Genomic DNA, 15001 nt, shown 5'->3' with positions numbered 1-15001 from the left:
GTGTGGAGAAGCTGAAGGCTGCCCCCACTACTCTTTAGCCCCACAGGGCTCTCCCTGGAAAGCCAGTTCCACACCTGGCAGAGCACTAAATGAAAGTTTGTGGGCCGCAAGGGTGAATCCAAGTCACTCTGGAATTTCTTCTTTTCTTAAGGCCTGACTAGTAAATTAAACCCAAGCTGGGTGGAAATATCCAGAGTGTAACATTCTCATCCCCTAACCCCGTAGTATTAACATAAACACAGTCACGATCCTGTGGTGAAATCAAACCCCTCACCGAATTGTGACACTAGACTCCCAGTCATGAAAAGATGCAGCTTCAGGGTCCAGGAGCGCGTGGGCAAATTGTGAAACTCGCCCTGTCGCCGTCTGTCTGCTGCAATGGCTCAAAATTTGCAGAAATGATTAGAAAGCAATGTGTTCTGCCCTCTGCACATACCAGCCCTTCACAGCACACCAGCTGCTCTCGTGGTGACAAACCCCAACTGTTGTCACATCCCCTCATGGCTCCACCTTCTCTATGGAGCAGATTCACAAAGTGTGTACTACTGCCTCCTTTAAAAACACAAGCAAATCAGAAAATGTGGTATATCCCTTTCAGCAAAATTTTGTGTTTGCACGATTCCTGTTTTCCAAGAGCCACTTCCCTTGAAAGTTCCATGCTGTGTGACACAATCTATCAGGACACACTGCACCATAGGCTGTCTTGTATCTCAGAGCACAGCTATCCTGAGGCTGGTCCATCAAGTGACAACACCTGAGACAACAGCCTGCTTGTGTTTGTAGACTCTTACCCTACGGAGCTCTCTCCTCTCTCTGAAACCCAAGCCAGAAGTAGCTCTTCCTCTAGATTTCCTTCCAGTAACAGAAACCTTCTCCAGATCCTCTGTCCTCCTCCTACCCTTTCCTCAAAATGAGAGGACTGTGAGCACACTGCCTCGGAGGCTAGGACCATGTCTTAGGAATGAGATCAGAAAGAAAGAGAGAAAACAAAGGCAGAAGAGAAGATGGGGAGAGGGAGAAATCAGTGTCCCTTTGAATCTTTGCAAGATATTTATTCTGCTGTAGTTTCCCCAAACAAAAATAACCTACAGTTAAGAACTAAACAATTAATTGGCAATGTAGAAAAAACTAATAATGAAACCTAGAGAGCTGACAAATTCCTAGGACACAATTCTCAAAATCTCTTAGAGAGAATCCAGAGTGTACCTTCGGGAGAAAGTGACCAGTGCATTAAAGCTTTCACACAAGTATCAAGACCAGGAAGGGCATATAAAACATTTTGTTGTGTTAAATGTAAGAAAATTTGCCATTTTAGTGTCAGTGTTCCCCTCAGAGGTATTAATTACATTCAAAATGTTGTTTAATCCTCACCATCAGTTTCCAAAAACTTTGCATCATCCCAAACAAAACCCTCCATCCACTAAGCAATGATTTTTAATCCTTCTTTTTTCTCAACTCCTAGTAAGCCTTGAATTTTCCTGGCCTTTATATTTCCTGCTAGTGGAATTACAACATTTATCATTTGTTTCTAATTTCATTTCACACCATCTATTTGTCTTAGGGTTTCTATTGTGAAAAGACGCCATGATCATAGTCACTCTTCTAAAGGAAAACTATTCAATTGGCTTACATTTTCAGAGTTTAGTACATTATCATTGTGTGTAACGTGGAGGCATATAGGCAGACATGATGCTGGAGCAGAAGCTGAGAGTCCTTACATCTCAACAGGGAGTGATCTGAGACACTGGGCATGGCTTGAGCATATGTGACATCTCAAAGCTTGCCTCCACAGTGACACACGTCCTCCAACAAGACCACGCCTACTTACTCCAACAAGGCCAACAAGGCCACACCTCCTTATAGTGCCACTCCCTTTGGAGGCCATTTTTATTCCAACCATCATAGTATTGGAGATGTGTTCATGTTGTAGACTGTCCCAGGTCTTCATTTCTTTCCAGTGGTGGAAGAATGTACTAGTACATGTATGAAGAACAGGTCTATATATTCACCTGCTGATGAATATTCAGATTACGCCATCATTCTGGCTGCTGTAACAGGCTACACTGGATGTTAGACAGGATGGCCGAAGGGTGAATGACTAAAAACCACGGGTGACCAAGAAGCTTTAGACAGGAAAGTTGGCTTGACTGACATCACCTGTGGAAGCTTCTGATCACATGCTCCACACAAACCCCACTGGTATCTACCTCTTCCAAACTGCAGGGAAACCAACCTACAGATGGAATTGTCCATCCCTCTAAGTCCCCTTTTTCCCCAAGCACCCCAGGCAATGTGGGCACAGTCTCCAGTTCCACAGTGATTAATTTTAATTGTCAACTAAATTGGATTTAGAATCATCATGGAAACGCACCTGTGGGTGTGCCTGTGAGGGTGTTTCCACAAATGTTTAACTAAGCTTGAAAACCCAGACTGGCGGCTGGCGGCTGGCGGCACGTTCTCATGGGCTGGGGTCCTGAACTGAATAACATGAAGAAGAGCTGAGCCCTGGCATTTGCTTCTCTTCGCCTCTAGACCCTGGATGCACTGTGAAGAGCTGTCCAGTGTTGCCACCACCATGCCTTTCCTGTCCTGATGAACTCCGTTCTCCAAGTGTGACCTAGAAGGGACCCTCTCCTGCTGCAATTGCTCTTGTCGGGTGCCTGTCCCAGCAATAGGAAAAACAACTAACATTGAATATTTACTCTGTGCTGTTGTCTGCTGAAAGCATGTAACTTTGCTTTGGTTTTACAGGAGCTCATAGTTAAGAATTATCCTTGAGTCTCAGAAAGGACTTTAGACTTTGAGTAATGCCTAAACTGTTAAGGACTTTTAAAGTCAGGCTAAACACATTTTACACTACAAGGTGCTCATGAGCATGTGCGAGTTCGGTAGAATTTTGTGGCTTGAGCCTAAAACATCTCCCAGAAAGTCATGTGTTTAAAGTCTTGGTCCCAACCAATAGAACAGTTTGGGGAGGTTGTGATTGGCAGGCAGAAGTGTATTACTGAGTGGGCCATTAATGTTATGACTTGACCCTCATTCCAACCCAAGACCTTTGCTTTCTAGTTGCCAAGATGCGATCCGCTGCCATGGTCTAGGGTTAGGGTTAGAAGGAGGGGTTTGGAGCCTTTAGAAAAGAGCCTCACTAGAGAAAGTGGGTCACTGGGAGTGGGTCCGGAGCTTTTAGGAACTCAGCCTACTTTCTGTCCTGCTTCCCAACTGGAGATGCAATCTGACCACATGCCTGCTCTGAAAGCCTTCCTCACCAGCATAGAGTGTCTCCCTTTTAACAGTAAGCCAAAATAAGCCTTTCCTCGCTCACATTGCTTCTTGTTAGGTATTTGGTGACTGCAGCAAGAAAAGAAACTAGCACACTGGCATTTAGGGAACATCAGGAGGGTCACACACAAGTGTTGTGGAATAATAGTTGAAGATGTGTTACATTTGTTTATGCTGTGGAACATTTGTTTAGTGATGCAAAGATGTGTTGCATTCCTTTATGTTGCGTTTGTTTAACTCTGTTTCTTTGCCTGTCTAAAACATCTGATTAGTCTAATAAAGAGCTGAACAGACAATAGCTAGGCAGGAGAGAGGGAGGGCTGACAAGCAGAGAGAATAAACAGGAGAAATCTAGTTCGGGAGAAGAGAGATGGGGATCAAGAAAAGGAGAAGCAGAGGAGGACACCAGAGGCCAGCCACGCAGCCAAATAACCAGCCATGGAGTAAGAAGGAAAGAAAGGTATATAGAATAGGGAAAAACCCAGAGGCAAAAGGTAAATGGGATAATTTAAGTTAGAAAAGCTTGCTAGATACAAGTCAAGCTAAGGCCAGGCATTCATAAGTAAGGATAAGTCTCCATGGATTTATTTGGGAGCTGGGTGGTGGGCCCCCAGAGAGGGAAAAACCCAACTACACATAGGGTTGACCACAATCTGTAGCTAAGGAGCTAGAAAACAGGAGCAGTGTGCCGCATCATGGTGGTGAGGTACAGCGAACTCTCTTACAAAGCAGAAGCTGTTTCTGTCCCTGTGTTAGCTGCTTTTCCAGTTACCGTGGAAAAAGCATCTGGCAGAAGCAACTGAAGAGGAAGAGTATTGATTCAGCATCACAGTTTAAGAAATGACATAATCCATCCTGTCAGGAAGGCATGGGCAGGAACGTGAGGTGGCTGTTCACATCGTCCTCCACAGTTAGGAAATGGAGACAGATCGCACCCTGGTGTTCATCTAGACTGTCCCCTTTGCCCTAACCCATGGGATGGCGCTGCCCACATTCAAGGTAGATCATCTATCTGAAGTTAGAACTCTCTGGAAACTCCACCAAAGACACACCAGGAGATCTGCTAAAAGGAGATTCCTAATCGTGTCAAGTTGACAATAAAGATTGGTCATCACAGCTGCACCCCTTGTCAACCTGACACCCAGGCACATCACTGTTTAACTTCCTACCCAAGGTCCTCCAAAAAGTTCACGGCCATTTCATGCTATAAGCGTATTTAGTTCCATCTTCAAAAGTCCCTAAAGTCTTAACAATTTCAAAACTGTTCAAAGGTTCAAAGTCTCGTCAGAGACCCAAAGCAATGGCTTAAGCATGAACCCGTTTAAAATGTCAAAACTTACATACTTTCCAATATGTAATGGCAGAGAACAAACACTGTTGTTCCAAGAGAAGAAAGAAGGACTAGGGAGGAGAGCCTAGCCCAGAGCAAGCTGAAACCCTACAGGGAAACAGCAAACTTGCATCTCCGCGGCCAGCATCTGGAACTCATAATCATTTAATTTCCACCGGCCTTTGAGAGCCCACCCACAGCTCTCCCGCCTGTAGCACAGGTGTCCTCTCTTCTGAGCCGGCTTCGCTCCTCGCCTGTTGCTTTCCTTGGTGGTGTCTCATGCTCCCAGCATCTCCATCTAACCTGAAGAGGTCTTCACTGCAGTGTAGGCTTTCACTTTGCCTGCTTCACACAATGGTCTCTCGAGGCCTCCTTGTGGGGAACCCTGTCAACATTGCCTGCCACCAGTGATGTTGTGAAACCGTGTTGCAAGACTCCACTGCCCTCTGACTTTTGCATTTTGGATGCCTGCAAACCAGCGTCACGTGGATGATACTGGCAAGTTCTGTTGCCAGCTCAAGATGTAGCCTGACACCCTTTCTACTGCTACTGTGATGCCCTCTGTGTGGCCTTTTGTGCCTGGTTGTTTGAAAACAGAACAGCCTAGCAGCACTCTGAGTTCAGGGCCTCTTACTGAGGTGGCTTTGTGTTGGCACAGGGCAGAGCCTTCAGGAGGTGGGATCAAAGCCCCGCCGTTCCTACTGTCTCAGCACAGAGCCCAAGGTTTCCTCTTTAATGACGCTAAGGTTCTTTTCTCCCCACCTACTCTGTCTGCGACATTGAACTCTCTCACCTGTCTCTCCTCGTCAAACTGCGGAGTTCCCAGAAGTGCTCTCTCAGTTGACACTGGAGCACAAGGTGGCGATTAAGGTTAGTCTTCACATGTTGTGACTAAAGTCTGAGGCTGTTTATTATTTGGGGGGAAGAATTAAAAGAAATTTAAGACAGAATGAAAGTAATCCAGTACACTGGAAAGTGACATTTCGTTGTCTTACTTTCTTGCTCAGAAAAGACTGGTCTTCAGAAGTAGATGGCAGGAAGTAACCTTTAAAGAGCAGCTAGGGTCGCCAGGCGGTGGTGGCGCACGCCTTTGATCCCAGCACTCGGGAGGCAGAGGCAGGCGGATCTCTGTGAGTTCGAGACCAGCCTGGTCTACAGAGCTAGTTCCAGGACAGGCTCCAAAGCCACAGAGAAACCCTGTCTCGAAAAAAACCAAAAAAATAAAAAAATAAATAAATAAAAGAGCAGCTAGGGTCAGCCAGATGGCCCAGCAGGGGAAGACACTTGCTGCCAAGCCTGTTGACTTTAGTTCAATTCCTCGGGACCCAGATGACAGAAGGAAGGAACCAATTCCCTGCAAGTTGTCCTCGGGCCACCACGTGTTCCCATACACACAGCACACACTAAATACATAAAGTTTTGTATTTTTTTTTAATTGACAAAGGATCAAGGATCTAAATAGAACCAGACTTTCTTTATTCTCTGGAATTAATTCACCTTATCTATTTCCATGCTTCCAAGCAATTCTAGTTTATATTATGAAATAAGAACAAGTGCATTATTAGAGTGTTTGACTCACAAGACTCACTGCTAACTTTAGGGGGCTATAGCTTGGTGGAGAATACTTGCTTAGCATGTACAAAGCCCTAGTTTCCATTCCCAGCACCGCCAAAAAAAATTCCTGCAATATCTATTTTATTATGACAAAAATTAACTAAAACCAGGCTAAGTGATTTTTCTAAGCAGTCCCTAGCTTTCCCTTTTATAAAACTGTAAATTGTGGTTATAAAAAAATCCACATCGAACTTCCTGTACACACCTGGTAAATCGCCAGCCACTGTGGTGCATCCACCTGCTGAGGGACTGCAGATCTCTAGACCTCTGCATCTAATACCACATCTACTTCCCTTCTTGCAACCACTAACTCGTCAACCTTTTCTTTAAAAACTGATTGCTTTAGGCATGTCATGGGTGGATTTACGCAGTAGGAGTCCTCTGGTTTGTTTCATTTAATGTTATCTTCGACGTTCACCACATGATAGTTTGAGCCGGAGCTTCATCGTTTGTAAGGCTGAAGAGCGTCCCATAGAATGTGTATGGCACTTTGGTTGTCAACATGCAGCCGTGGGCTCTTTGGTGGCTTCTCTTTGGCTGTTACAGATAATGCTTCTATGAACCTGGACATGAAAGTATCTCTTCTAGATAGTGCTTCTAAATCTCTTGGATAAATGCCCTTCCTGACCCTTATCTGGGATTGTTAGGGTACATGGCAATCCCAAATATCGCCATAGTGATAGCATTTTACACACCTACTAACAGTAGAACAGGCTTTCAATTTACCGTATCTTTGCCAACACTGGTTTGTTCTTATAGTGGCCATGCTAATGGGTACGAGGTGATAGTCCAATAAAGTATTGGTATGCATTCCTCTAATTGAGGCTAGCAAGTTAGCAAACCTGTTTGACTTGAGTTACACACACACACCTTTCTTAAAATAAACTTCTACAACCATAGGACAAAATGAACTCTTCCTCCCATCAAATGCTCTGGGCCATGGTATTTTATCATAGAAACAAAAACTAATACACATTCTGGCCCAGCCCTTGCCACCTTCAATAACTCTCTCTCTTAGTTGCTGTTCTATTGCTGTGAGGAGACACCATGAGCAGGGCAACTTATAGAAGAAGGAGTTCATTGGGCTTACAGTTTCGGAGGGTGAGTCCACGGCCATCATGGCAGGAGCATGGCAGCAGGCAGACAAGCCTGGTGCTGGAGCAGGAACTGAGAACTTACACATTGAGACAACAACCATGAGGCAGAGATGGATCTAACTGGGAAATTTTGTTGGCTTTTGAAACCCCAAAGCTCACCTCCAGTGATATACCTCCCCCAACAAGGCCATAGGTCCTTATCCTTTCCAAATCGTTCTATCAATTCTGGACCAAGTATTCAAAAATATGAGCCTCTGGGGACATTTTCATTCAAACTACATTCTACTCTCTGGCCCCCATAGACTTGTGGCCATATCATAATGCAAATTTCATTAATATTTCTCAATAGCCTTTCAGCCTCAAGACTGTCTAAAAGTACAAAACTTCTGAGACTCAAGGCAATTCTTAGCTGTAACACCCTGCAAAATCAAAAAAAAAAAAAAAACAAGCTGGGCAGTGGTGGTGCACACCTTTAATCCCAGCATTCAGGAGGCAGAGGCAGAGAACATTGTGAGTTCAAGACCAGCCTGGTCTACAGGAGCTAGTTCCAGGACAGGCACCAAAGCTACGTAGAGAAACTCTATTTCAAACAAAACAAAACAAAACAATTACATACTTCTATAACGGAGAGATTGGGGCATAGTGAGGAAATACTGAACTAAAGAAAGTCTGAAACCCAGTAGAGCAAAATCCAAATCCTCTAATTCCCGTGTCTTAGGTCAGAGGAGCGAGAGGGCTCCATCCTTCCAGCCTGCTGATGGCAACACTTCTCTTGGGCTGATCCCACTCCCTATGTGCAGCTCTCCTTGGCAGCCATCCCATGGTGGTGGCATTTCCAACACTTTGGGGTCTCCAACATAATTCGGGCTTCACTTTCACCACTTCATTCATTGGCCTCTCAGGGTCTCCAGGCAGGCCCTCCCCAGCCACATACCTGTCCTCAGGAGCTTCCCTTAACTGTGAACAAAGATTCCATAACCTCCTTCATGATTCGACAGCTAGAACCACCACACTCCCTCTTGACACTAAGGGGAGAGGCCTATCCAGCCTTGACTGGTTTGGGGTATGTGTAAAGCAAACTCTAGCTTCAAAATGAACTTCTTGGGGGGGGGGGAATCCTTTACTTACTATCTGATGCCTAGGTGCAACTAAGACATTAATTAGGATGCTGGGGATTTGAACTCAAGCCTCATGTTTGCATTCTAACATCTCCCTAGCCATCTCCCTACTAGGCATTCATCTGATTAAAATCAGCTGTATCACAAGAAAGGGCACGTATAGTGTACAGAGGTCTCCAAAATTTGAGGCTTTCAGTCAAAACAGAAATCCTACATGCTACCTTTAGTAACCCACTCCTCCTTTTAGACTCTGTAAAAGAAAGGTCCAAACAGTAGCCCGGTGTTCTTGAGCCCTCTAGTTCAAGTAGCCCACCACTCCCTTACAGTGTGTCTGTTCTTTTGTTTTGCCTTTGAATAAAACTTCTTGTTGCTTTCCTATTTGTGTGTGCTTTTGAATAATATTTCAAGAACCTGGTAACGTCAGGACAACTCCCTGTGATATCATTAGTAATTGTGAACACCTTTTCAGTTATTTATTATTATCTTGGTTTTTTGAGACAGGCTCTGTGTGTCTGTCTGGACTTGAACTTGTAATCACCCTGCATCCACTGGAGCGTTTGGATTAAGGGATTGTGACACTCAATTCTGGAGATCAGACCAGCCTGCCCATTTTAAAATTCACTTGTTTGATTGCCTTTAAGCTATAGAAATTCTTTGCATATTCTGGATATTAGCCCCTAATCACATATACATCTCTTCAAAGAGTTTCTTGTTTCGCAAGCTGCATTTTCATTGTTGTGTCCTCTGAGAGCAGACATTTTTCAAGCTTGATATCATTTTGTGTGTTTTTATTTTTGTTGCCTGTGGAACTGTCATATCAAGAAATCAATGCTAACACCAATGTCATGAAGCTCTTCCTGTTCTAGAAATTTCGTGGTTTCTCTTCAACCCAGTTCAGGCTCATCTTCGCTTACCTTATAAAGATGTGCCCTCACAGCTCTCGGAAAGCCACAAGTTTGTGCATGAAACAGCTCTTTAGCATGGGCATACGGACATGCAGATGAAAGTCTCCAAGCCTGAGCCTCTGGTCCTGTGGAGGTGTTGTTCCTGCCCTGGCAGCCCTCTTATCTTTCCTCTTAACTGCCTCTTAGTTTTGACCTCACTAGCACTGACCAGTATCTGTCCATCAGAGAACAGAGTCTGAACCGACAGTTCTCAGCCAGGAAAACGGATGAGGTCATGCTCCAGCTTTTGAAAACCAGTCTAGGTAAAGTAAGTCAGGCTGGATTCAAGAGAGGTGGGGCCTTCTTCCCCTGGGTCATAAAGATTAATTCATCACCTACATAGTATATCAGGTCTCAAACTCAGGATAAATGGCTAAGGTGTTATTAGCATGACCAGCATCCCTTAGCCACTACCTGTTACAAGGTCCGCCTGGTTGGCATTCCCAGCCCCCATCCTAAACTTCTCCAGCTCAGAGCCTTAGTGGGGTGCCCTTCCCCCAGCTGCTTTTTCCTATATAACCCATTTTGGCTACACTAGTTCTTTTTTTGACTTCTTGCCCTCTTGGCTACTGCTCCTGGTTCACCTGTCCCTAGCCCCTCCCCCTCTCCTCATATGGCCTAGTTCATTCAGTTGGCTGGTCTTGTTCAGTCAAGATGCCTCTGGCTATGCTTTTCCTCATATCTATCGTAAACTTCCTCCACCATACCGAGGGGCAGTCATGCCTTTTTCTTCTTTTCATTCATGGTACTCATGTCTTTCTCTATAGACCTCAAATTCATAGTTTACAACACATTAACTCTAGTGTGCCTTACTTGATGGCAGAATCTGACATGATTTGCGTTTCCTTCCGCTTACATTTCTTCGACGTTTCATGACGGTGCTGTCTCTGCCTGCAGATGATTACATGTACACATCAATTTCTTAAAAATCTGAAAAGTCATGTACTTGGAAACCCACCCATTCCTAAGATTTTAGGATAGAGGGTTGTAGCTCTTGACAAACTTTCCTGGCTGTGGCCTCCCCTTCTGCAAACATGTTACCTTTCTTTCTAGTGAGTAGCAATTCTTACTACTCACCATTTGTCTCAAGCTTGTATAAACAAATACCTGTCGGGTAGGTTTGGGCTGTAGGACAAAACTCACATCCCTAGGGACCTCAAGTCTCATAATCTGGCTACACTACTTCAATTCACTTCCTTGTACATTTACTGGTGGACCAGTAATGAGTAACTTGAAGATCTTTTTGCTTCTGCACACTGCAATCCTTACTTGGTGTTTTAGGGATGCTATTGCTTCGAGAGGAAACATTGTGTCCAAAAGAAACGCAGGAGGGAAAGTGATTTTGCTTACACTTCCACATCATTGTCTTAATTTGGCTTACTATTGCTATAATGAAACAGTTTGACCAAAAGTAAGGTGAAGAGGAAAATGGTTTATTTGGCTTGTGCTTCCACTTCCCAGTTCATCACTGAAGGGAGCCAGGCAGGCACTCAAACAGAGTAGGAACTTGGAGACAGGAGCTGATACAGAGGCCATGGAGGAGTGCTGTTTACTGGTTTGCTCTGCCTGTTTTCTTTTAGAACCAGCCCAGAGGTGGCTCCATTCACAATGGGCTGAGCTCACCCATATTAATCACTAATTTAAAAAAATGCCCTACAGACTTGCCTACTGCGCGATCTTCTGGAGCATCTTCCTCTGACAACTCAAGTTGCCAGTATGTCTATCAAAGAGAGTCCAGGTAGGAACTCAATCAGGGTAGGAACTGATGCAGAGACCATGGAGGGGTGCTGCTTATTGACTTGCTCAGCAAATTTTCTTATACACTCCAGTAATACCTGTCCAGAGGTGACACCACCCACAATGGACCGAGCCCTTCCACATCAATCACTAATTATGAAAATGTCATACAGACTTTCCTATGAGCAAATCTTATAGAGGCCACTTGCTCAACCGAAGAACTCTTTTTCCCAAATAACTCTAATTTATAACTGCAATGTATAATGTCGGTAGAGGAGCTATCAATGAATTATGCCATCCCTCGAAAAACCTATTCAACATGGCAGTTTTAAGCAATATACACATATTTTTTATTCTCTTGGGTTTTATCTAAAACAACGATCTCCTGGGACGCTATTCACCACACTTTGGGCAATTCGTTGGAACACGGCCTGTAGGAACAAAGGCCCAGTAGTTTTGCATAAGATGCGGTAACAAGGTGTAGGCATCTTTGGGACAAGCGTGCTCATAGCTCAGAACACCTACTCAAGCTTTACGAGCATGCTATTTGATAGGATTCAGAAACTGTGAACTCAACAGTCATAGAGCCTCCCGGCTCCCACTTGCAGGCCTGATGAGTAATTAGCACACCGCAGCCCGGGAAGGGCGAGCAGGCGAGGTGGACACCCTACACCAACCGCAGCCCCACGCTAGACCTCCACTCTGAAAAGAGCGCCAGATGCTAGCGACCACTGCGCACGCTCCGCCGCCGCTCACCAGACGAGGGCGGAACCGAGCTGCCAGGCCAGCCGCCGCACCACCAGCAGAAACTCAGGCTCGCCACCCCAGCATCCACGGTGCATGACGAGGGGAGTGGGCTAGAACTAGGGGAGCGTGCAGGTAGCACCGCCGAGAGCAACCCGGAGTTTCTCCACCTCCCACTCGCAGTGCACGACGGGAGTGGTGGGACAGGTTCGCGTTGCATGTTGGGACTGGTAGTCTCTCGCTCCATCGGGACTACCGTGTGCTATATAGCACAGCAGTCCGCGCTAACACTAGTATCCGAAGTCTCCCGTAGTCGGAACTCGCAGTGTATGCCGGGAGTAGGCACAAGGCTCGCGCTGCATGCCGGGACCGGTAGTTTCGATGCGTCGGGCTTTGCAGCGTGTGACAGAAGTCTTGTGACAGCGATCCGCGCGGCGTGTCTGTAGTCTCAGTACCGCGGACCAGCGGCCAGTGGGTGTGGACCGGCACTACCCGGCTTCGCGTGGGCCGACTGTTTACCCGCGGCCTGAGAACACGCAATCACTCGGCTGCACGTCGCCGGCGCCGGCCCCGCCCCCGTGACGCAGCACGCCTCCCGGAAGTGAGTGCGCAGCGAGCGGCGGGTGAAGCCGGTGTCGGAGCGGGAACCGCAGCGTCGCCGCCGCCCGCGGTGGGCGCCGCGCCCTGACCGCCTGTGTTTTCGTTCCTCACCTCCGTTGTCCTGACTGCCCTTGCCGCTCGCCGGGTCGCGATGGAAACGCCGCCCGCAGCCGGCGTTCCCACCGAGGGCGTTTCGGCGGCCGCCGGGACAGAGGTGCGCTGCCCGGGCCCCACGCCGCTGCGTCTGCTCGAGTGGAAGGTGACGGCCGGCGCGACCGTGCGCATCGGCTCGGTGCTGGCAGTGTGTGAGGCCGCTGCTTCTGCGGAGCCCTCCGGGCCAGCCCCGACTAGCACCGCTTCTGGGGGCTGCGTGCGCTCTGCGCGGGCCGAGCGCAGGCTCAGGTCGGAGCGCGCCGGCGTGGTCCGTGAACTGTGTGCGCAGCCAGGCCAGGTGGTGGCCCCTGGGTGAGTGTGCTGGGACCCGGTTCCCAGGGCTCTCGGGATGTCGGGGGGTGTCTCGGCTACAGCTGCGATCTGTCGTGCAGGGACGCCCGAAGGTGCTTCTGGGTGAGAATGTAGGAAGAATGGTCGCCGTTTGTGATCGTATCAGACCCGAGATACTTTGTGTTTGAAAAGTTCTCAGTGACCCAGGGTTACCCCTTTAGGAAATGTTTTGCATTCGTCCCTCTATAATTGATGGACTCCACCTTTGTAAGTGAAGGCAACTTGGGTGGCTGTGGCCGCAGGACTACTCAGGCAGGTTCCAGGCTCGTTATTGAAATAGAACCTGTCAGGCGTGTGTGTTTCTTTAAACGCTTATAAAACTCTGTGAAACGCGGCTGTAAAACCCGGTGGTTCTGCATCATAGCCACGGAAAAGGCAGAACCCAGGCTGCATCGGTGATGGGTACTTGGTCCTCAAGTCATGCGAGGACCCTTTAGCTGTCATTCTTGTCATTCTACAGGATCTTGAATTGGTTTGATCTGCCACTGTCTGGCTTTATGTCTGACTTTACCAGTGTTGTGTGTTGAACCTGATCTAACACGTGGGCATGTGTGTCACATGGCTGTGATTGTTTTGATTGTAAAGATCAGAAACTACTGGGGGAGGTAAGTGCTCCTGCCCACAGTGGGTTGGGCTGGGAGCTTCCCTCTGAAAACATCCTTTCTGTTCCTTTTCTGGTGTCCAGTGTTCACCTCTTTGACTTGTACCAGTCCTGCCTTTATTGAGTAATTGCTGTCCACCATTCTCCCTAAGGAAATTTCCATTTTCCACCGGTCTTGTCACAGACAGAGAACCCTACCTAGCTGTCTTTCTGGTCACTCCCTAGTGCCTCTTTGGAGATGTTGCATGGGGTCTTTGCCTGTGGACCGTGCACCTGCTCCTGCCCACTGTATGCTGGAGGTTGAGGTTGCACAGCCAGCCGGAACTTGCTTCTTTGGGGCTGACCACCCCGAGGGAGCTGTCTGCTTGACTTCTGGAAGGACAAGGCTGTGGGCTTGGTAGGCACTGCTCCTACATCAGAGAAGCTGCTCTCTCAGCTTCACCTGGACCCTCCCTAGCAATTTCTCCTGTGGTGGTAGCCTGCTTTTGAGTTGACTGGTAGAAAACCCTCACAGTGAATGTCTCCTTTCATTTTGGTCCCCTATTACAGAATTACTGAGGCCTAAACAGGTACCATCAGTCTCATAAGTAGCTAGTATACATACTCAGGCTCAGATCCACCTACTCGGGTCATTGACCCAAGGAGTCAGCAGAGCAGTAACTGTGATGAGTTTCCAGCTGGTATTTGCTTCTTCTCTTTGATGTTTGAGATATTGGAGCTTAAAGCAGTGGCTTGTAGCAGGACTCTGGAACTGATGAGTTGTGTCACTTCTAGGTGTCCTTGAAATGACTCGGAATCCTGAACCGCTGAGGGTACCTGTACCACCAGTTCAGTGATGTCAGGTGAATTCCTAGTTCTGGGAAAATCGCTAGCAACATCCCTTTCATTTAAAATGTTTCCTTCCTGTTTCCTATTGTAGACAGCATTTTGTCAGTGTTCTGGGGAGTACTGCAGCAAGGTGACATGCATGTTTCCCATAGTATTCCTGTCTGTATACCTCATGTATGTGGGTGAACAATGTGAACTGACCAGGAAAAAGCAGTTAACAACACCTTTATTTAAAGATCCCTTTATTCCTTTCCTTTGTCAATCCTTATGGTTTTTTGGGGATAAATTTCATGGTACCGGGCTGCCTTTCTCAGTTGAATTCATGGAGCTGGGATTGATAGGTGTGCAGTACTTTTGGAACTACTGAATCTTGAGGACACCATTTAGGACTCCCCCAAAATATACTTTTGTGGAACAGGGTCTTAAAAAAAATTGCTGGGAAACATGCATGTCACCTTGCTGCAGTACTCCCCAGAACACTGACAAAATGCGATTTTCCCAGAAAAAGGGGAAGTGATGTGGGAGTGTCATATATCAATCTGTTGATTTCATTGGTTAAGCAATAAAGAAACTGCTTGGCCCTGATAGGTTAAAACATAGGTGGG

The 15001-nt window shown here is 46.8% G+C and overlaps 1 protein-coding gene across 4 annotated transcripts in view; it reads left to right on the top strand.

Moving 5' to 3' along the window:
- The first annotated feature begins 12484 nt into the window (after nt 1–12484).
- Nucleotides 12485–15001, top strand: part of Ctdp1 (CTD phosphatase subunit 1) — a 58508-nt gene continuing 55991 nt past the window's right edge. For all 4 annotated transcript variants that reach the window (XM_013349627.2, XM_026783498.1, XM_026783499.1 and 1 more), the window contains exon 1: nt 12485–12928. In XM_013349627.2, coding sequence (XP_013205081.1) covers nt 12615–12928 — 314 coding nt within the window. In that variant the 5' untranslated portion in view covers nt 12485–12614. The remainder of the gene's footprint in view (nt 12929–15001) is intronic.

Source organism: Microtus ochrogaster, chromosome 18 (genome assembly GCF_000317375.1).
Source record: "Microtus ochrogaster isolate Prairie Vole_2 chromosome 18, MicOch1.0, whole genome shotgun sequence".
NCBI lineage: Eukaryota > Metazoa > Chordata > Mammalia > Rodentia > Cricetidae > Microtus > Microtus ochrogaster.
The sequence above is the reverse complement of the archived record's forward strand: the minus strand, read 5'-3'. Positions and strand labels throughout refer to the sequence as shown.